The sequence below is a fragment of the Rhinoraja longicauda genome, chromosome 12, assembly GCF_053455715.1.
Source record: "Rhinoraja longicauda isolate Sanriku21f chromosome 12, sRhiLon1.1, whole genome shotgun sequence".
Lineage (NCBI taxonomy): Eukaryota > Metazoa > Chordata > Chondrichthyes > Rajiformes > Arhynchobatidae > Rhinoraja > Rhinoraja longicauda.
In genome coordinates this window covers 53,472,747-53,495,646 of record NC_135964.1, presented here as the reverse complement: position 1 = coordinate 53,495,646, position 22,900 = coordinate 53,472,747, and the positions used below count along the sequence as shown (strand labels likewise).

Sequence of the window (22,900 nt, the reverse complement as noted above, 5' to 3'; positions counted from 1 at the left end):
TGAGATGAGGAAAAACTTTTTCACCCAGAGAGTTGTGAATCTGTGGAATTCTCTGCCTCAGAAGGCAGTGGGGGCCGATTCACTGTATGTTTTCAAGAGAGAGATTTAGCTCTTAGGGCTAATGGAATCAAGAGATATGGGGAGAAAGCAGGAACGGGGTACTGATTCTGGATGATCAGCCATGATCACAATGAATGACGATGCTGGCTCAAAGAGTGGAATGGCCTCCTCCTGCACCTGTTTTTCTATGTTCTATGTTTCTATTCAGGGACAGTTTCTTCCCAGCTGTTAATGGGCAACAAATCATCCTTCCACAACTAGAGAGTAGTCCTGACCTCCCACCTACCTCATTGGAGACCCTCGGACTATCTTTAATCAGACTTTACTGGACTTTACCTTGCATTAAACGTTACTCCCTGTATCCGCACACTGTGGACGGCTCGATTGTAAACATGTATTGTCCCTCTGCTGACTGGAGAGTACGCAACACAAAAGCTTTTCACTGTATCTCGGTACACGAGACAACAATGAACTGAACTCAATTAATACTCCCTCCCCCACCCCTCCCCACCCAGATGTACCCGATAAACAGACCCACAGATAGACACAAAATGCTGGACTCACTCAGCATCTGCCTGTCCCGCTGAGCTACTCCAGTATTTTGTGTCATTTTCGGTGTAAACCAACATCTGTAGTTTCATCCTAAACATCTCTGGAGAACATGGATAGGTGACATTCTGGGCTGAGACTTTTCTTCGGACTAGAAATGTCACCTATCCATGTTCTCCAGAGATGCTGCCTGACCCGCTGAGTTACTCCAGCACTCTGTGAAACGTCACCTATCCATGTTCTCCACAGATGCTGCCTGACCCACTGAGTTACTCCAGCACTCTGTGAAACGTCACCTATCCATGTTCTCCACAGATGCTGCCTGACCCACTGAGTTACTCCAGCACTCTGTCTGTTTTGGTAAACCAACTAAATGCAGTTGCTTGCGGCAAGGTTTTGACAAGGTTTGTCATTGGGAGATAGTAGTTCAGCACTGCTCTCTGGTTGTGGTGGGATGGTTCAGTTGCCTGATAGCAGCCAGGAAGCAACTGTCCCTGAATCTGGAGGTGTGCGTTTTCACACTTCTGTACCTCGTGCCTGATGGGAGAGGGGAGGAGAGGGAGTGGCCGGGGTGAGACTGTAAGGTGGAGAGTTGAACGCTGGGGCTTCATTTGCCAGGGACGTGGTGTAATGACCGTGCGGTGGGTTGTCTTTTGCAGGGCGTGGTGGAGTTCTCCTTGTGCCTGCTCTTCGCCAAACTCGTCAGCTACACCTTCCTCTTCTGGCTGCCAATGTACCTGGCCAACAAAGGTGAGTGCAGTGTAGCCTAAGGTGGCCTGTGCGGCTACCAGCTGCCAATGTACCTGGCCAACACAGGTGAGAGCAGTGATAGCCCACATGGCTACCTGCTGCCAATGTACCTGGCCAACACAGGTGTAAGAAAATAACTGCAGATGCTGGTACAAATCGAAGGCATTTATTCACAAAATGCTGGAGTAACTCAGCGGGTCAGGCAGCATCTCAGGAGAGAAGGAATGGGCGACGTTTCGGGTCGAGACCCTTCTTCAGACTGATGTCAGGGGGGCGGGACAAAGGAAGGATATAGGTGGAGACAGGAAGATAGAGGGAGATCTGGGAAGGGGGAGGGGAAGAGAGGGACAGAGGAACTATCTAAAGTTGGAGAAGTCGATGTTCATACCGCTGGGCTGCAAGCTGCCCAAGCGAAATATGAGGTGCTGTTCCTCCAATTTGCGGTGGGCCTCACTATGGCACTGGAGGAGGCCCATGACAGAAAGGTCAGACTGGGAGTGGGAGGGGGAGTTGAAGTGCTCAGCCACCGGGAGATCAGGTTGGTTAAGGCAGACTGAGCGAAGGTGTTGAGCGAAACGATCGCCGAGCCTGCGTTTGGTTTCGCCGATGTAAATAAGTTGACATCTGGAGCAGCGGATGCAATAGATGAGGTTGGAGGAGGTGCAGGTGAACCTCTGTCTCACCTGGAAAGACTGTTTGGGTCCTTGGATGGAGTTGAGGGGGGAGGTAAAGGAACAGGTGTTGCATCTCCTGCGGTTGCAAGGGGAACGTGCCCGGGGTTGGGGTGGTTTGGGTAGGAAGGGACGAGTGGACCAGGGAGTTACGGAGGGAACGGTCTCTGCGGAACGCAGAGAGGGGAGTGGATGGGAAGATGGCCAACAGAGGTGAAAGGCAGCGTCGCATGTGATAGCCCACGTGGCTACCTGCTGCCAATGTACCTGGCCTACAAAGGTGAGAGGCAGCATTGTTCACGGTAGCCCATGTGGCTACCAGCTGGGGAAAGGTGGGACTGTTCGAGTCGCTGATAGTCACACAGCTCAGAAACAGGCCCAACTCATGCTGGCAATTGTTAACAATGAAATATTAAATACATTTGGAATTAAAATCTGGTATCTAAATATCAAATTACTTGCAAATAATTTTATTTTTTAATTCTTGATTTAAAGGGCACACTAACTCTGCCATTTTGTTTTTTCGATTACAGATTAAATATATTTAGGTATTAAATAGTTGTTTTCTTTTATTTCCAGAACATATTGATGCCAAAAGAGCTGGAGATCTGTCAACGCTCTTTGACGTGGGTGGAATTATAGGTAAGGTTTATTTCAGAGATACAGCACGGAAACAGGCCCTTCACCCACCGAGTCCGTGCTGACCCAGCGATCACCTGCATATTGTCACTACCCTGCACACACTGGGGACAATAGACAATAGACAATAGGTGCAGGAGGAGGCCATTTGGCCCTTCGAGCCAGCACTTCCATTCAATGTGATCGTGGCTGATCATTCTCAATCAGTACCCCGTTCCTGCCTTCTCCCCATACCCCCTGACTCCGCTATCCTTAAGAGCTCTATCTAGCTCTCTCTTGAATGTATTCAGAGAATTGGCCTCCACTGCCTACTGAGGATGAGAATTCCACAGATTCACAACTCTCTGACTGAAAAAGGTTTTCCTCATCTCCGTTCTAAATGGCCTACCCCTTATTCTTAAACTGTGGCCCTTTGTTCTGGACTCCCCCAACGTTGGGAACATGTTTCCTGCCTCTAACGTGTCCAACCCCTTAATAATCTTATACGTTTCGATAAGATCTCCTCTCATCCTTCTAAATTCCAGTGTATACAAGCCTAGTCGCTCCAGTCTTTCAACATATCACAGTCCCGCCATTCCGGGAATTAACCTAGTAAACCTACGCTGCACGCCCTCAATAGCACCTAAGTTCCACCAAATTATTTGTAATAAGGAGATTATATCTTTTATTTCTTGATTAAAGGATAAACTGATCGACGTACCAAGCCCTGGCCATTCGTAGGGACTGAACCTTGACATTATTGGAGTTGTGTGATTTGTTTAGTTTAGAGAAACAGCGCGGAAACAGGCCCTTTGGCCCACCGGGTCCGTGCCGCCCAGCGATCCCCCTTCATTAACATTATCTAGCAGATAAATGTAATAAAAAGGAACTGTGGATGATGGCTTATACCAAAGATAGACCAAAAAGCTGGAGTTACTCAGCAGGTCAGGCAGCACCCTTGGAGAACATGGATTGGTAACGTTTTCGAGTCGGGACCTTTCTTCTGTCTGACTGTGCTGGGGAGGGAGTGGAGGGAAATAAATGGAAGACAACTTGGGATAATTGGGATACCACGTATCGCTCTTGGGCTCACACCTACCTCTATCCAACACCCAGCCTAGCAGGGAACCCCTTGCCCGAGTTCATCTGTTGACAGCACTAATTGGTCCTGATTTTTTTCTTCCCTTCCAGTTTCCCTTCTCTCCCCCTCTCTCTCCCCCTCTCTCTCCCCCTCTCTCTCCCCCTCTCTCTCCCCCTCTCTCTCCCCCTCTCTCTCCCCCTCTCTCTCCCTCTCTCTCCCTCTCTCTCCCTCTTTCACCCACTCACCCCCCCATCTCCCCCTCTCCCCCCTTCCCCTCTCCCCCCTCACCCCCCCCTCTCGCCCCCCCTCTTCCCTCTCCCCCCATCTCCCCCTCTCCCCCCCTCCCCCCTCCCCCCTATCTCTCCCTCTCCCTCCCCTCTCTCACCTCTCCCCCCCATCTCCCCCCCACATCAGGATGGAACGTGGGTGTCTGGGGCTGTGAGGCAGCAGCTCTACCCGCTGCGCCATCTTGCCGCCCCCTAATGCCTTTTACTCCCTGTGCTCCAGGTGGAATCCTTGCAGGGGTGATATCGGATTGGACAAGGAAGCGCGCGACCACCTGTGGAGCCATGTTGCTGTTGTCAGCCCCCATGGTGAGTCCCGCTGCCAACGTTAGCTAGATGCAGAACAAATGTTCCCAATGTTGGGGGAGTCCAGAACCAGGGGCCACACAGTCTAAGAATAAAGGGGAGGCCATTTAAAACTGAGGTGAGATGAAACTTTTTCACCCAGAGAGTTGTGAATTTGTGGAATTCTCTGCCACAGAGGGCAGTGGAGGCCAAATCACTGGATGAATTTAAGAGAGAGTTAGATAGAGCTCTAGGGGCTAGCGGAATCAAGGGATATGGGGAGAAGGCAGGCACGGGTTACTGATTGTGGATGATCAGCCGTGATCACAATGAATGGCGGTACTGGCTCGATGGGCCAAATGGCCTCCTCCTGCACCTATTGTCTATGTTTCTGTGTTTAGATTTCTGCCTCTCTTGTGCACACATTTTGATTGTGTTACTTTGTACAGACTCCAGCTGACCTGAGCTACTTTTCCACAGACTGTTTCCACAGCTCTATCTCATTTGACCCATGATAATGTTATTACTGCTTGGCCAACCAACAGACGGTGTTTATCTCTGTTTACTGTTTATTCTCTGTGGTTTTTGCCGAGTACCTGTTTGTTGATTGCTGCCGAGAGCAATGTTCGTTTGGCAAAGGTGTCAGTGTGTCAGAGGTGTTACACCTTAACTCCACAATGGATCCTGTTCCTTGCTTGCATCCTGTTCTGTATGTGTGACACTAGCTGACATCATAATAGACAATAGGTGCAGGAGGAGGCCATTCGGCCCGTCGAGCCAGCACCGCCATTCAATGTGATCATGGCTGATCATTCTCAATCAGTACCCCGTTCCTGCCTTCTCCCCGTACCCCCTGACTCCGCTATCCTTAAGAGCTCTATCCAGCTCTCTCTTGAATGCATTCAGAGAATTGGCCTCCACTGCCTTCTGAGGCAGAGAATTCCACAGATTCACAACTCTCTGACTGAAAAGGTTTTTCCTCATCTCAGTTCTAAATGGCCGACCCCTTATTCTTAAACTGTGTGGCCCCTTGTTCTGGACTCCCCCAACATTGGGAACATGTTTCCTGCCTCTAACGTGTCCAACCCCTTAATAATCTTATACGTTTTAAAATCATAATCATCCTAATCATTGTTATGTTCAACACGGCATAAAGATAAAGTACACTCACACGTTAGTTGCCTGAATCACACCAGCCTTTATTTACCCAGCATTCCTAGCTCAAGGAACGCCCACTCATTAACATGGCACATGAATATGCATGAATACATTACACTGCTCTCCCTTTTTTTAAGTATTAAATCCAAGTACTCAGTTACAATTTTGGTATTGTGATACTTGATTTACATCAATACTTTTAACCATATTTACAAATTTAACCTAGTTACTGGTTTGCGGTTCCTGCCTGATCGTTTAACAGTAACAGGTGCAACAGGCATAACAGATGTACATGTAGACTCAACTGTTAGCTTGTTTGGCTCTATGTTAGTACGCTGACCTTGACTAGAGAAGTCTGTTCCTTTATCTGTACTCACTGAATGTTGTGTATCAACCACAATAGTCTTTTCTAACTCACTTTCAGATGAATACTCAGGGATTAGGAATTCATGCTCAGTTTTCGGTTCGTCTTTGGCTGGAATCATTTGATCCACGTGAACACTTTTGATCTTGTCTCCAACATCCACTAAGTATCTTTTTGTTCCACACACTTCCACTATTTTCCCAACATCCCATTTGTCTCGACTGGACTAGTTGGGAGGACTGAGCACACGAACTTGCTCATCTGGCTTGAAGTTCCTCTCCTTTTTGTGGAAGTCAAAGTGGTGTTTTTGACTTAACTGTTTTTGCTCAACTCTCGAGGCCAAATTGGGTTGAACTAGACTTAGGCGTATTCTTAGCCTTCTCTTCATCAACAGTTCTGCAGGTGAATAACCCGTAGTTGTGTGTGGTGAAGTTCTGTACTTCAGCAAGAAACTAGCCAAACGATGTTTCATGCTGAGCTTTGAACTACCCTGCAAAACCTGTTTCTTGAGAGCCTCTTTGACTACTCTAACAGACCTTTCCGCCGCCCCATTGGAGGCTGGATGGTATGGAGGAACAAGTGTGTGTTTTACCCCGTTACGCTGCATGAACTGTTTGAACTGTTCTGAACGAAACTGAGGTCCGTTATCAGAAACAAGTTCTTCTGGTAAACCATGACATGCAAAAATTGATCTCAACTCATCTATGGTACGCTCAGCAGTAGTGCTTGACCCCATATGCTTAGCCTCAATCCATTTGGAATGACTATCTACTAGCACCAGAAAATTATCATTACCCTTTTCACAAAAGTCTACGTGAACTCTCTGAAACGGTCTACTTGGCCATGACCAGGGTTGCAGTGGTGTTTTTGGTGGTTTACTGCGGCAATCTTGACACACGCTACATTTGCTCACCAGTGACTCAATGTCACTGTCTATACCAGGCCAATACACAAAACTTCTAGCAATTCGTACATAATCTTGTTTCTTAAAGACTCTGGTACAACCACTCTATAACCCCACTTTATGCATCCCTGCTCGCATGATAATTCGTGTCGTCGATTATAGAAAGGCTTCAGTTCCGAGTTTGATCCACTCTCGACTTCAGTCCAACCATTCAATGTCTGTTCATAAACACTCTTCAGCACAGTGTCCTTCACTGTTTCAGCTGCAATTTCTGTTGCAGTCACTGGAAAGTCTTCATCTACGACTTGCAGTGTGTAGATTGAGTTCTCGCTTCCCACATCAGAGTTCTCATGGGGCAATCGGGACAACGCATCTGCGACTGCGTTGCATTTGGAGCTTCTGTACTCCACCTTGTAGTCATACTGGGACAACAGAATTGCCCAGCGCTGCATCCTTGATGCCGCCATGGAAGGTATAGCTGACTTGGGACCCAGTATCGTGAGTAGTGGTTTGTGATCAGTCACAAGGGTGAATGGTCTGCCAAGAAGAAACTGGTGGAATTTCTTGATTCCGAACACAATGCTGAGTGCTTCCTTCTCTATCTGTGCATAGTTGCGCTCACTTGGTGATAGGGTGCGGGAGGCAAAAGCAATAGGCTTTTCCTGTCCGTCATCCATTACGTGGCAAATCATTGCACCTACACCATAACTTGAAGCATCACAAGCAAGTTTCATCTCGCGCGTCGTGTCGTAGTGAACAAGGAGTTTGTCACTTGTCAGGTTTTTCTTGCAGATGTCGTATGCATGTTGTTGTTCCTTTCCCCACATCCAATCCTCATCCTTTTGTAACAGATGATGTAGTGGCTTTAGCACGGTTGCTAAATCTGGAAGGAATCGTGCATAGAATTGCACCATCCCAAGGAATGATCGTAGCTCTGTCACATTGTTGGGCGTTGGAGCATTCACAATTGCTTCAATTTTCGCCTTCACTGGGCGCAGTCCGTTGGAATCTACTTTGAGTCCAAGGTAGATCACCTCTGATTGTGCAAATGCACATTTGCTCTTTCGTAATTTTACGTTGTGGCAGTTCAATCGTGTGAGAACTTGCTCGAGTATCTCCAGATGTTCTTCCATGCCCACTGTGAATATCAGTAGATCATCCTGGTTGCACACACAGTGCGGAATGCCTTGCAACATTTTGTCCATGACGGACTGAAAGATTTTCGGGGAAGATTTCACACCATAGGGCAGCTTTGTGTATGAATACAAGCCCTTATGTGTGTTGATGGTCAAGCACTGCTGACTTTCTTTGTCAACATTGAGTTGGGCATAAGCATGAGACAAATCCAGCTTAGTGAAGACTCTTGCTCCGCTAAGTTCTGCATACAGATCCTGCGAGGTTGGCAAAGGATACTGTTCGTCATCAACAACTTGGTTGATTGTGACTTTGTAGTCACCGCATAGTCGAACAGTTTTGTCAGCCTTAAGCACAGCCACAACTGGCGTTGCCCAGTTGCTCTGGTCTGTCTTCACGAGTACTCCATTCCGCTCCAACCTGTTGAGTTCTTCCTCCACTTGTTGCTTTAGCGCATATGGTACCGGTCTTGGTCAATAATATACAGGTGTCGCATCTTGCTGCAGTCGAATGTGTGCAGAGTATCCTGTTATTCCCGTGTAACTGTCAGCAAATATTTCAGCGTGTTTGCTAACGACATTTTCAAGACGTGATTTGGACACATCAATGCTGAAAATGTTCTTCCAGTCTAATTTTATTTTACGCAGCCAATCCTTTCCAAGGAGGGTCGGTTTATTTCTGTAGCTGGCCACTATGATGGGCAGTGTTACTGACTGTCCATTACACTGAACTTCGCAATCCATTTGTCCGCACGTCTCCAAGGCTTCGCCGGAGTAGGTTCTCAACTTGACCTTACTCTCGGACAATGGTGTCTGTGAGAACTTTGTTTCGTACAAGTCTTTGCTCATGACCGAACAGTCAGCTGCCGTGTCAATGCACATATCAATTAACTGTTCATTAACCAATAGTTTAATTCGAAAGTCCTTGTCTTGGCTGGTTGTAGGCTTATTGACATCAGTTGCATGAATGATGTACAACCCAAGTTCATTGTCATCCGGGTTCATCTCTAAGTTGTGAACTCCTTTCTGGTGTTGTCGTGTGTTTTCCACTGTAAGCTTGGCCCGACATGCTGAGGCGATATGACCTTTCTTCTGGCAGTTATAGCACTTAGCTGTTTTGAACTGACAACGATTGGGATACCGTTGCAACGATAACAACTGGCTGCACTCGGCTCCCCGCCATATTTCGGTTTCAGTTTGGCCCTAGGCGCTGCTTTGTGAGTATACACGGCCACTGCAGTATGTGGTGAACGAAACTCGCGAGCATTCTTTGATGCCACCTCCATCGTAGTAGCAATCTTGAATGCTATCTCAAACGTAAGATCAGGAGTGCTCATGAGTCTGGACTGAATTCGTTCGTCCACTAGACCACAAACAAATCTGTCGCGTAGTGCGCATTCAAGAAAGGCTCCGAAGTTACAGTGCAACGTTAACTTTTTTAAGGCAACAATGTACTCACTGATTGTCTCGTTTTGCTTCTGGTTTCTCGTGCCGAATTTGTAGCTTTCTGCAATTTCCAAAGGCTTTGGGTTGAAGTGCTCCTCCAACTTCTTTCTAATGTCACAGAATGGCACATCTTTTGCCTTTATGGGCGCAAGGATATTCACGAGTGTGCCGTACACTTCAGGTCCGATCACCGTGAGCAGAATCGCTTTCATGCGTTCACGAACGGCCCTGTTTGTTTCAGCCACTACCTCTCCTTCACCACTGGTCTCCGTGATGTTGTTTGCCATGAAGAAAATGTTTGCTCTCTCCATATAGGAGCTGAACGGCTCTCTACTTTTGTCAAAGATGCCCAGGCTTCCGATGTAGCCCGTGGATGCCGCCATTTTGTCCCTCTTGTGGCGGCTCCCAAGGGTCGGGCCATACTACTACCGACCCCTCGGCACGGGAATGGACCAGTCCCGGGAGGCGGTCCTGGACTCAGAGATATAAGGACAAGGTTTGGGCGCCAAGCCATTCCGGCAGACTAGACCCGTCTGAGACCCACGAACCAATAAATATACCTTCCCAAAATACCTGGCTCCTTGCCTTTATCAACACGCTACATTGGTGACCTCGACGGCCCATTCATTAGGATGGGCACAAAAGCAGAAGCCGACCGCCCGTCCGGCTCGCAGGCCGACCAGGCCCCAGCTGTCGACGCGGTAGCAATCAAGCTCCCGACCTTCTGGACCACCCGGGCTCGCATTTGGTTTTACCAGGCGGAGGCCCAGTTCCAGCTGCAGGGCATTACAGTGGATAACACCCGTTTTTTCCACCTGGTGGGAGCCCTTGACCAGGACGCGGCCGAAGAGGTAACGGAGTTCCTCCAGGACCCACCGGCCGACGGTAAATATGAAGCCCTTAAGGAGCTGCTGCTCCAAACCTACGGGCTAACCCGAATGGAGCGGGCCGAAAGGCTCCTCCACATGCCGGGCCTCGGTGACCGGCGCCCATCTAGCCTCCTGAAGGAGATGGTCGCGCTGCTCGACGGGCACAGACCGTGCCTGATGTTCGAGTATACTTACCTGCACCTGCTGCCGGCCGACATTCGCCTGCAGCTCACCGACGCCTCCTTTGCAGACACCCGGGCCCTCGGCAGGCGCGCGGACGCGCTGTGGGCGGCGCGCCGTGATGACGTCAGTGCGCTTAACGTCACTCGAGAAGCGCCCGATTTTCTCCGGTCGGGCGGGGGAGCTGTGGAAGGAGTGACAGCTACGTCCCGGAGGCCTGCGAGATCGCCCCCGGTGGCCATTGCGGGTCGTGCACCGGCAGTCCCACACCAGCAGGCTCCAGCCAGCACCAGCAAGAGGTACTGGTGTTATTACCACCAGCGCTGGGGTGCGGCAGCCCGACAATGCCGCCAGCCGTGCACATTTCCGGAAAACGCCCGGGCCGGCTACCAATAGTCCCTGCGGTGGCCGGCCAGATTCACCGCCTCTTCGCCTGGGATCGGCGGTCCGGGAGCCGCTTCCTCGTGGATACCGGGGCGGAGCTGAGCGTCCTGCCCCCTTCGCCGCTGGACATTCGTTCTGGGAAGCGGGGGCCCATCCTCACCGCGGCAAATGGGAGCATTATCCAGACCTATGGCGTCCGCACGGTCCACATCGTTTTCGGCGCCAGTCATTTTACGTGGCTGTTTACGATCGCCGACGTCTCCCAGCCGTTGCTCGGGGCCGACTTTCTGCGGGCTCATTCTCTCCTCGTGGACGTCAGGCAGCAGCGCTTGGTCCACTCCGCCACGATGGAGCCCATCGCGTTGCGGCTGAATGACCCGATTATACGCCCGCTGTCGTCCGTGGACTCCCATTTCGCTCGGGTGCTGGCGGACTTTCCGGATATTATGGCCCCGCAATTCCGGTCATCGACCCCCAAGCATGGGGTGTACCATTACATCACAACTACCGGCCCACCCCTCCACGCACGAGCACGCCGACTCCCGCCTGAGAAACTACGCCTGGCACGACAGGAGTTTCGTACGATGGAGTCCTTGGGGATCGTCCGCCCTTCCAACAGCCCATGGGCATCTCCACTCCACATGGTCCCCAAGGCAAACGGGGGCTGGAGGCCTTGCGGGGATTATCGGCGGCTGAACGTCGCTACCGCCGAGGACCGATACCCCGTGCCCCACATCCAGGACTTCAACGCCCATTTGGCTGGGGCCACGATATTTTCAAAGGTGGATCTGGTGCGAGGTTACAACCAGATCCCGGTCCACCCGGAGGATGTACCCAAGACGGCAATCATCACGCCGTTCGGACTCTACGAGTTCGTGCGGATGCCGTTCGGCCTCAAGAACGCCGCGCAGTCATTCCAACGATTAATGAACGGCGTTTGTCGCGGGTTGGATTTCCTGTTCGTCTACCTCGACGACATCTTGGTAGCCAGCCGCTCGCGGCAGGAGCACTGTGCTCACCTCCGGCAGCTTTTCCAGCGGCTCAGCGAACACGGGTTGGCCATAAACCTAGCCAAGTGCCGTTTTGGCGTGGCCACAATCGACTTTCTCGGCCACCGTGTGTCCTCGCAAGGAGCGGTTCCCCTGCCGGACAAAGTAGACGCCATCCGCCGGTTTCCCCGGCCGTCCTCGGTGCGTGGCCTGCAGGAGTTCGTCGGCATGGTGGCATTTTATCACCGGTTCCTGCCATCCGCGGCCCACATCATGCGGCCGCTATACGAGCTGCTGGCGGGCAAGCGTAAGACCGTCGTGTGGACCGACGAGGCCATAACAGCCTTTGACGGCGCGAAGGAGGCCCTGGCTCGGGCTGTGCTGCTTGTTCACCCACGGGAGGATGCCCCGACAGCCCTTACGGTGGACGCCTCAGAGTTGGCGGTTGGTGGCGTACTGGAACAACTCACGGACGGGGGTTGGCGCCCCCTGGCCTTCTTCAGCCGGCACCTCGACAACGCCCAGAAGAAGTACAGCGCTTTCGACCGCGAGCTCCTCGCCCTGTACCTGGCCGTTCGTCACTTCCGCTATTTTCTGGAGGGCCGCCCGTTCACCGCTTACACGGACCACAAGCCGCTCACTTTCGCCCTGGCAAAGGTCTCCGACCCATGGTCCGCCCGACAGCAGCGCCAGTTGGCCTACATATCAGAATTTACCACCTCCATCCGCTTTATCGAGGGGAAGGAAAACCGAGTGGCCGACGCATTGTCTCGCCCCGCCATCAATGCCGTGTTAGAAGTGGCACCCGGCATTGATTATTCTGCCCTGGCAGAGGCCCAACTAACGGACGGGGAGATGCCCGCCTACCGGACTGCCATCTCTGGCCTCCGCCTTGAGGATGTTCCCCTCGGCCCCGGAGCAACGACGATACTTTGCGATGTGTCGGCAGGTCAGCCGCGCCCCATCGTCCCGGCCGCGTGGCGCAGGAGGGTTTTCGACGTGGTCCACGGGCTGGCTCACCCATCCATCCGGGCAACGATCTCATTGGTGGCTGCGCGGTTCATGTGGCATGGTCTGCGCAAGCAGGTTGGCCAATGGGCCCGCACCTGCATTCCGTGCCAGACGTCGAAAATTCAACGCCACGTCCGGGCGCCACTCCAAGGGATCGGTCTACCCTGCCGCCGTTTCGACCACCTGCACGTGGACATTGTGGGCCCGCTCCCGCCGTCCCGGGGCATCACCCACCTCTTCACGGTGGTGGACCGCTTCACGCGGTGGCCGGAGGCCATACCATTGGCTGATACGTCCACAGCCACATGCGCTCGTGCGTTGGCCGCGCACTGGATTGCTCGCTTTGGTGTGCCGGTGGTCATCTCATCGGACCGGGGGCCACAGTTCACCTCCGAGCTGTGGTCGGCCATGGCCCACCTGTTGGGCGTGCGGCTGCACCACACCACGGCCTATCACCCGCAGGCAAACGGCTTGGTGGAGAGGTTCCACCGGCAGCTGAAGGCAGCGCTGAAGGCGCGACTCGCCGGCCCCGACTGGATGGACGAGCTACCATGGGTTTTGCTGGGCATCCGGACTGCCCCCAAGGAAGACCTGGCTTCATCCTCAGCGGAGCTCGTCTACGGGTCTCCGCTCACGGTGCCCGGGGAGTTCGTGCCCTCGTTGCCGGGGCGAGAGGAACCGCCCTCATCCACCCTACATCGCCTCCGAGAGCGAGTTGGCAAGCTCGCACCCGTGCCGACGTCCCGCCATGGGACATTCCGCCCTTACGTGCCATCGGCCCTCCAGGACTGTGCCTTTGTGTTCCTGCGCCGTGACGCCCACCAGGCGCCACTCCAGAGGCCGTATGAAGGCCCGTACCGGGTGCTGGAGCACGGGCAGACAACCTTTGTTTTGGACATGGGGGGCCGGCCGGAGGCCGTGTCAATTGACCGCCTGAAGCCGGCCCACTTAGACATCGACCAACCGGTGCGGGTGGCCCAGCCTCGGCCACGAGGTCGCCCCCCTTTGCGGGTCCCACCGCCTGTCTCTCCAACTGTGCCTCCGCCGGCCCCTCTGTCGACCGATTACCGTACGCGGTCCGGTCGGGTTGTGCGACCACCAGTGCGTTTCGTGCCTCCGGATCTGGGGGGGGGGTACTGTGGCGGCTCCCAAGGGTCGGGCCATACTACTACCGACCCCTCGGCACGGGAATGGACCAGTCCCGGGAGGCGGTCCTGGACTCAGAGATATAAGGACAAGGTTTGGGCGCCAAGCCATTCCGGCAGACTAGACCCGTCTGAGACCCACGAACCAATAAATATACCTTCCCAAAATACCTGGCTCCTTGCCTTTATCAACACGCTACACTCTCTTTTTTTTTTAAACAAAAAAAACGAGGAGAGGTTTTTTTTTTTCTTGCACAAGCTCAGATTTCCTGCCTGTTCTGGTGTAGCAAAGCACCTAAAACTTAGCAGTCCAAAAGCTATGCAAAACAAACTCAGTCTCCTCCACAATCCCGTCCTCGTCGCCAATTTTGTTATGTTCAACACGGCATAAAGATAAAGTACACTCACACGTTAGTTGCCTGAATCACACCAGCCTTTATTTACCCAGCATTCCTAGCTCAAGGAACGCCCACTCATTAACATGGCACATGAATATGCATGAATACATTACAATCATAATCATATTTTATTAGCCAAGTATGTTTTGCAACATTTGCCGTACAGTCATACCAATTAAAAGCAACAAAACACACAAAGTACATTTGAACACAAACATCCCCCACAGTGACTCCTCCACATTCCTCACTGTGATGGAAGGCGAAATAAAAAGTTCAATCTCTTCCCTTCTTTGTTCTCCCGTGGTCGGGGGTCTCGAACCTTCCGTTGACGGGACGAACTTGGCTCCCGTAGCCGGCGGTCAGGTCCTCCGTGTCGGGGCGATCAAGCTCCTGCATCAGGGGGGAATCTCAGCCCCCCCCCCCGCGCCGGGCGATCTACCCCGGGTCGGGACTGGTCGAACCTTCTGCGATTCGGAGCTTCCTGACATCGGCCTCTGCCCGAGACTGCGAGCTCCTCGATGGTGAAGTCTGCAGGCCGCGGTCGCAGCGTCGATCCCAGGCAAGGGATCGCAGGCTCCGATGGTAAGTCCACGGTCCCCTGCGGTGAGGCTCGGAGTCAGTCCCGAGCAAGGCCGCCAGCTCCACGATGTTAGGCCGCAGAGCGACCGGAGATACGATCCGCTAAACAATCGCATCTCCGGCAAGGTAAGAGACTGAAAAAAGTTTCCCCCGCCCTCCCCCCACATAAAACAAACCGGAAACAACCGGAGCCTCATCTAATCTTAAAATCCACAAACCTTTAAAACACACTGAAAATAACAAAAAAAAGACGAAAAAACAGAGACCGTTGGCGAGGCCGCCATCGCTGACGGCGCCACCCGGTGGGACAGACATGTATCTGTGGCTGCGAATAACGGCTGATGGCTGTGTTTGTCTTCCTGCAGCTGTATACATTTTCTGTGGTCGGTGACATGGGCCTGAAAACCATAATCGGTGAGTTAAACCGTGGTCCCACCGCCGGTGAGAGACGCCTGGCGTTACGTTTCATTGGGATCTCGAGACCGTCCTCGATGCAGATCCCTTGGGATATTTGCTGAAAATATTTATTTTATTTTTATATATATATTATATTTTTAAAAAAAATTGTTTTATTTAATTTAAATTATTTTTATTTTCATTTTTTAAGCTTTTAAATTTATTTATTTATTTTTAGATTTTTATTTTTTTCATTTATTTTCATTTTTAAATTTTTTATTTATTAATTTTATTTGTTTTTATTTATTCTATTTATTTATTTATTTGATTAAAAAATATATAAACTCACACGCATCCAGTGGGAGGGTTGTACCCAGTTTAGTTTTTAACTTAGTTTAGAGATACAGCACAGAAACATTCCCTCGTGTAAATCGTTAATATATATTGTAAATTACTGGGGTCCCAGCACTGAACCTTGCGGCACCACAGATGCTGCCTGACCCGCTGAGTTACTCCAGCACTCTGTGAAACGTCACCTATCCATGTTCTCCACAGATGCTGCCTGACCCGCTGAGTTACTCCAGCACTCTGTGAAACGTCACCTATCCACGTTCTCCACAGATGCTGCCTGACCCGCTGAGTTACTCCAGCACTCTGTGAAACGTCACCTATCCATGTTCTCCACAGATGCTGCCTGACCCGCTGAGTTACTCCAGCACTCTGTGAAACGTCACCTATCCATGTTCTCCACAGATGCTGCCTGACCCGCTGAGTTACTCCAGTACTCTGTGTATACCTTCAGGTGTAAACAGCATCTGCAGTTCCTTCTTACACGTATTATCGGCTCTGATTGGATAGCATGCTAAATAAAGTCTTTCACTGTAACTCGTAGGGTTGCCAACTGTCCCGTATTAGCCGGGACATCTCGTATATTGGGCTATATTGGTTTGTCCCATATTAGGCCCGGGAGGCGCTGTAGGCCCGGACAGTGTAGGCCCGGACAGTGTAGGTCCGGACACTGTAGGCCCGGACAGTGTACGCCCGGACAGTGTAGGCCCGGACAGTGTAGGCCCAGACACTGTAGGCCCGGACAGTGTAGGCCCGGACAGTGTAGGCCCGGACAGTGTAGGCCCGAACAGTGTAGGCCCGGACACTGTAGGCCCGGACAGTGTAGGCCCGGAGGCCTGGGCGCCGCCTAACGGAGGTTGCGTAACAAGCCACTTCCCGGCCCAGGCGGCCGCCTTTGGTGGAGCGGGAGCACGTGGCCGCTGGCTGGGTGAGGTCACGTGGGGCGCGGGGCGGTGATGTGACCTTATCCTGTATTTGTCCCGTGTCCATTGTAACTCGATCCAGATGACAATAATAACGCTGCTCTTGTTGATCCACAGTTATGCTGACTGTCTGCGGGGCTTTGGTGAATGGACCGTACTCACTCATCACCACTGCGGTGTCTGCTGACTTGGTGAGTGATTATATTTAGCAGCAACAGGGTGGCACGGTGGCGCAGCGATAGAGATGCTGCCTCACAGCGCCAGAGACCCGGGTTTGATCCTGACTCTGGGGGCTGATGGGCACGGAATTTGAACGTTCTCCCCGTGACCCGCGTGGGTTTTCTCTGGGATCTCCGGTTTCCTCCCGCACTCCAAAGACCGCTAGTCGGCGCGGACTCGGTGGGTCGAAGGCAGGGTTGCCAACTTTCTCACTCCCAAATAAGGGACAAAGGGTGTCGTCACCGCACCGCGCCCCACGTGACCTCACCCAGCCAGCGGCCACATGCTCCCGCTCCACCAATGGTAGCCGCATGGGCCCGGAGGCGGGTTGCTATGCAACCTCTGTTAGGTGGCGCCCGGGCCCCCGGGCCTACAGTGTCCAGGCCTACACTGTCCTGGCCTACAGTGTCCAGGCCTACACTGTCCAGACCTACAGCTGCCCCCGGGCCTACAGTGTCCGGGCCTACACTGTCCGGGCCTACACTGTCCGGGCCTACAGTGTCCGGGCCTACAGTGTCCGGGCCTACACTGTCCGGGCCTACAGTGTCCGGACCTACAACTGCCCCTGGGCCTACAGTGTCCAGGCCTACAGCGCCGCCCCCCCCCCCCCCCCCGGGCCTAATATGGGACAAGGGCGGTCCCGTACGGGACAAACCAAAATTGCCCAATATACGGGATGTCCCGGTTAATACGGGACAGCTGGCGACCCTGGCCGAAGGGCCTGTTTCTGCGCTGTATCTCCAAACCAAACAGCAACAGATTGGAGGGCTGTGTGTGGTGATTCTTTTAACTCCTGGATGGTTTCTGATTTCAGGGCACACACAAGAGCTTGGCAGGAAATTCCAAAGCCTTGTCCACAGTGACCGCCATCATCGATGGGACGGGGTCCATAGGTGAGGCCACATTTAGAGCATTGTGTTCAGTTCTGGGCATCGTGTTAGCGGACAGATGTTGTCAAGCTGGAAAGGCTACAGAGAAGATTTACGAGGATGATGTCAGGACTAGAGGGTGTGAGCTACAGGGAGAGGTTGAGCAGGCTGGGTCTCTATTCCCTGGAGTGCAGGAGGATGAGGGGAGATCTTATAGAGGTGTACAAAATCATGAGAGGAATAGATCGGGTAGATGCACAGAGTCTCTTGCCCAGAGTCGGGGAATCGAGGACCAGAGGACATAGGTTCAAGGTGAAGGGGAAAAGATTTAATAGGAATCTGAGGGGTATCTTTTTCTACACAGAGGGTGGTGGGTGTATGGAACAAGCTGCCAGAGGAGGTAGTTGAGGCTGGGACTATCCCATCGTTTAAGAAACAGTTGGACAGGTACATGGATAGGACAGGTTTGTAGGGATAAGGGCCAAACGCGGGCAGGTGGGACTAGTGCAGCTGGGACATTGGCGCTGTGATGAATGGGCGGCCCTCCGAGCCTGGCGGCCAGGGCCAGCGAGAGTCAAGAGTGTTTCATTGTCAATAGTGGTGGCGACACAGTGGCGCAGCGTGTAGAGCTACGTACATCCCCGTGGCAGAGGCCTGGGCTCCATCCTGAACACGGGTGTTTGTACGTTCTCCCCGTGACCCGTGCGGGTTTTCTCCAGACGTTCCGGCTTTCCCCCGCGATCCAAGAAGCTTGCATGTGTGTCGGTTAATTTGGTTCTCTCTGTAAATCGTCCCTGGTGTTGTGTATAGAACCAGTGTACTGGTGATCGATGGTCGGTGTGGACTCCCTGGGCCGAAGGTCCTGCTTCCAGGTTGCCAAGTCAAGTCAAGTTTATTTGTCACGTACACATACACGATGTGCAGCGAAATGAAAGTGGCAATGCCTGCGGATTGTGCACAAAAAAGAATTACAGTTACAGCATATAATTAAAAGTTAATATAGAGAAGACAAAATGTAGTCCCTGGAGTTATAAAAGTTAAGTCCTGATGGCCTGTAGGAAGAAACTCCGTCTCATCCTCTCCGTTTTCACAGCGTGACAGCGGAGACATTTGCTTGACCGTAGCATCTGGAACAGTCCGTTGCTGGGGTGGCAGGGGTCCCTCATGATCTTGCTGGCTCTGGATCTGCACCTCCTGATGTATAGGTCCTGCAGGGGGATGAGTGTAGTTCCCATGGTGCGTTCAGCCGAACGCACAACTCTCTGCAGGGCCATCCTGTCCTGGGCAGAGCTGTTCCCAAACCAGACTGTAATGTTGCCGGACAGGATGCTCTCTACAGCCCCAGAGTAGAAGCAATGAAGGATCCTCAGAGACACTCTGAATGTCCTCAGCTGTCTAAGGTGGTAAAGGTGCTGCTTTGCCTTACCCACCAGGGCGGCAACCAGTGTGTACCTAAACCAAAATAAATATGCACTGATGATGAATCAATGAAATTGTACTTGCGGCTAAACAACAGGTCTGTAAACGCAGTACACACTGAATATATAATAATCTATAATACAATAAAATATTAACTGCAATGCCAGGTAACCGTAACAGTACAAAAAACAAAGTCCGTAATGCAACCAAACACACAGTTTGTGGATCAACGTTGCTGAGGTCAGTGTTGTGCAATGTTCAAGAGCCTGATGGTTGTTGGGAGGAAGCTGTTGTTATAGACAATAGATAATAGACAATAGGTGCAGGAGGAGGCCATTCGGCCCTTCGAGCCAGCACCGCCATTCAATGCGATCATGGCTGATCATTCTCAATCAGTACCCCGTTCCTGCCTTCTCCCCATACCCCCTGACTCCGCTATCCTTAAGAGCTCTATCTAGCTCTCTCTTGAATGCATTCAGAGAATTGGCCTCCACTGCCTTCTGAGGCAGAGAATTCCACAGATTCACAACTCTCTGACTGAAAAGGTTTTTCCTCATCTCTGTTCTAAATGGCCTACCCCTTATTCTTAAACTGTGGCCCCTGGTTCTGGACTCCCCCAACATTGGGAACATGTTTCCTGCCTCTAACTTGTCCAACCCCTTAATAATCTTATATGTTTTGATAAGATCCCCTCTCATCCTTCTAAATTCCAGGTTCTTGAACCTGGTGGTTCTGGTTTTCGGGCTCCAGTCCCACCCTCCCTCCCCATTGTGAGAGTGGAATGAGAGCGTGGCCAGGGCGGTGTGGGCCTTTGATAATACTGATCACTTTTTGAAGACAGTGCCTCTTCAGTTCTCTTTGATGGTGGAGAGATGTACACCAGCAAGAGTGCAGACACAGCAGGAATGAAGAAAGCTAATGGAGTGTTGGCCTTCACAACGAGAGGATTTGAGAGTGGGAGCAAAGAGGTCCTTCTGCAGTTGTACAGGGCCCTGGTGAGACCACATCTGGAGTACTGGGTGCAGTTTTGGTCTCCTAATTTGAGGAAGGATGGCCTTGCTATTGAGGCAGTGCAGCGTAGGTTCACGAGATTAATCCCCGGGATGGCGGGACTGTCATACGAGGAAAGATTGGAAAGACTGGGCTTGTATTCACTAGAGTTTAGAAGGATCTGGAGTTTAGAGGAGGTCTTATAGAGACGTATAAAATTATGTAAGGAAAGTTGTTGCCAATGTTGGGGGAGTCCAGAACCAGGGGCCACACAGTCTAAGAATAAAGGGGAGGCCATTTAAAACTGAGGTAAGAAGAAACTTTTCCACCCAGAGAGTTGTGAATGTGTGGAATTCTCTGCCACAGAGGGCAGTGGAGGCCAATTCACTGGATGGATTTAAAAGAGAGTTAGATAGAGCTCTAGGGGCTAGTGGAATCAAGGGATATGGGGAGACGGCAGGCACGGGTTATTGATTGTGGATGATCAGCCATGATCACAATGAATGGCGGTGCGTACAGGCTCGAAGGGCCAAATGGCTTCCTCCTGCACCTATTTTCTATGTTTCTATGTCTTGATCCTACGACTGACTAACTTGTACACCTTCTCCTCTCCACAGGTGCGGCTTTGGGACCTTTGTTAGCTGGTCTCATCTCCCCCACGGGATGGAACAATGTCTTTTACATGTTGATGGTGGCCGATGCGTGTGCTTTGTTGGTGAGCAGTAGCACCGTTCTCATTGTTTGTTTCTGTGTCAGGACCGTAGCGATCACTGGACAGTAGACACACAATGCTGGAGTAACTCAGCGGGTCAGGCAGCATCTCGGGAGAGAAGGAATGGGTGACGTTTCGGGTCGAGACCCTTCTTCAGACTGAGGAAGAGTGCTCACACCTTCAGGGGAGGCTGCTCGGCTTTGAATGTTTGATCGTGTTCAGAAGCCAGTGGAGCAGAATTAGGCCATTCAGCCCATCAAGTAGGCAGCACGGTGACACAGTGCTAGAGTTGCTTGGGTGATCTGCGCGGAAACAGGGTCCTACCCGGTCCGCGCCGACCAGCGATCCCCACACATTAACACTATCCTATCTATACCCACTAGGGACAATTTTTACATTTACCTAGCCAATTAGCCAATTAGCTGTACGTCTTTGGAGTGTGCGATGAAACCAGAGCTCCTGGAGAAATCCCACGCAGGTCACGGGGAGAACGTACAAACTCCGTACAGACAGCACCCGTAGTCGGGATGGAACCCGGGTCTCCGGCGCTGCATTCGCTGTAAGGCAGCAACTCTACCGCTGCGCCACCGTGCCACCCAGAAGATGCAGCATGGGCACAGGCCCTTCGATTCGGCCCACCGAGTCAACTACTTACGATCGCCCAGTACACGAGCACTATCCTATGCACTGGGAACCATTCACAATTTACAGAAGCCAATTAACCTACAAACCCGCACGTCTTTGAAGTATGGGAGGAAACCGGAGCTCCTGGAGAAAACCCACGTGGTCACCGCACCTGGAGTACTGTGTGCAGTTTTGGTCTCCAAATTTGAGGAAGGATATTCTTGCTATTGAGGGCGTGCAGCGTAGGTTTACTAGGTTAATTCCCGGAATGGCGGGACTGTCGTATGTTGAAAGACTGGAGCGGCTAGGCTTGTATACACTGGAATTTAGAAGGATGAGAGGGGATCTTATCGAAACATATAAGATTATTAAGGGGTTGGACATGTTAGAGGCAGGAAACATGTTCCCAATGCTGGGGGAGGCCAAAACAAGGGGCCACTGTTTAAGAATAAGGGGTAGGCCATTTAGAACTGAGATGAGGAAATACTTTTTCACTCAGAGAGTTGTAAATCTGTGGAATTCTCTGCCTCAGAAGGCAGTGGGGGCCAATTCTCTGGATGCTTTCAAGAGAGAGCTAGATAGAGCTCTTAAGGATAGCGGAGTCAGGGGGGATGGGGAGAAGGCAGGAACGGGGTAGTGATTGAGAATGATCAGCCATGATCACATTGAATGGTGGTGCTGGCTCGAAGGGCCGAATGGCCTCCTCCTGCACCTATTGTCTACTGTCACAGGGAGAAGGTACAGAGAGAATGTGCAAACTCCATGCAGACAGCACCCGTAGTGAGGATTGAACCTGGGACTCAGCAACTCTGCCGCTGGTCCACTGTGCCTCCCCACATTATCACCCAGTTTATTATACGTTGAGGGTATTAAAGGCACCAGCCTGTCAAACTCATTGGTCTTGAGATACAGCAGGGAAACAGGCCCTTCGGCCCATCGAGTCCATGTCGACCATCCATCGCCCATGTATCACACTTTCTCATCCACTACTTAGAACATTGCAATCATATTTTAAAACCAGTTGAGCCTCCAGTGAGCCTTCTGCTATCGAGCCAACGTCAGCACCCCAGACAGGGCAACGTTATCCAGAACAAAATGGTGGACTCCTGGTTTTCCTGCCTTTTTTTCCCCTTCTTTGTCTGAGCTCCTAAATCTACACGAGAAACCTTCTCTTGGGTTAATGCGACCAAGGAATTCACTGCACGCGTTAGTCAACTGGTTTTAAAAATATGATTGCAATGTTCTAAGTAGTGGATAAGAAAGTGTGATAACATGGGCGATGGATGGTCAACATGGACCCGATGGGCCGAAGGGCCTGTTTCCCTGCTGTATCTCAAGACCAATGAGTTTGACAGGCTGGTGGTGAACGATGGGATTATGTTAAGACCCTCCGTGCTTTCTGGATTATAGAAACAATTTTATAGAAACATATAAAATTCTCAAAGGATTGGACAGGCTAGATGCAGGAGGGGTACTGATTAAAAACATAGAAAATAGGTGCAGGAGGAGCCCTTTTGGCCCTTCGAGCCAGCAACGCCATTC

The 22,900-nt window shown here is 51.6% G+C and overlaps 1 protein-coding gene across 1 annotated transcript in view; it reads left to right on the top strand.

The window, feature by feature from the left end:
- The window catches only part of LOC144599026 (glucose-6-phosphate exchanger SLC37A1-like), a 73,591-nt gene that overhangs the window by 43,818 nt on the left and 6,873 nt on the right, over nucleotides 1–22,900 (top strand). Inside the window, exons 11-17 of the mRNA XM_078409760.1 lie at nucleotides 1,269–1,359; nucleotides 2,610–2,672; nucleotides 4,237–4,322; nucleotides 15,224–15,272; nucleotides 16,643–16,716; nucleotides 17,559–17,637; nucleotides 20,640–20,737. Coding sequence (XP_078265886.1) covers nucleotides 1,269–1,359; nucleotides 2,610–2,672; nucleotides 4,237–4,322; nucleotides 15,224–15,272; nucleotides 16,643–16,716; nucleotides 17,559–17,637; nucleotides 20,640–20,737 — 540 coding nt within the window. The remainder of the gene's footprint in view (nucleotides 1–1,268; nucleotides 1,360–2,609; nucleotides 2,673–4,236; nucleotides 4,323–15,223; nucleotides 15,273–16,642; nucleotides 16,717–17,558; nucleotides 17,638–20,639; nucleotides 20,738–22,900) is intronic.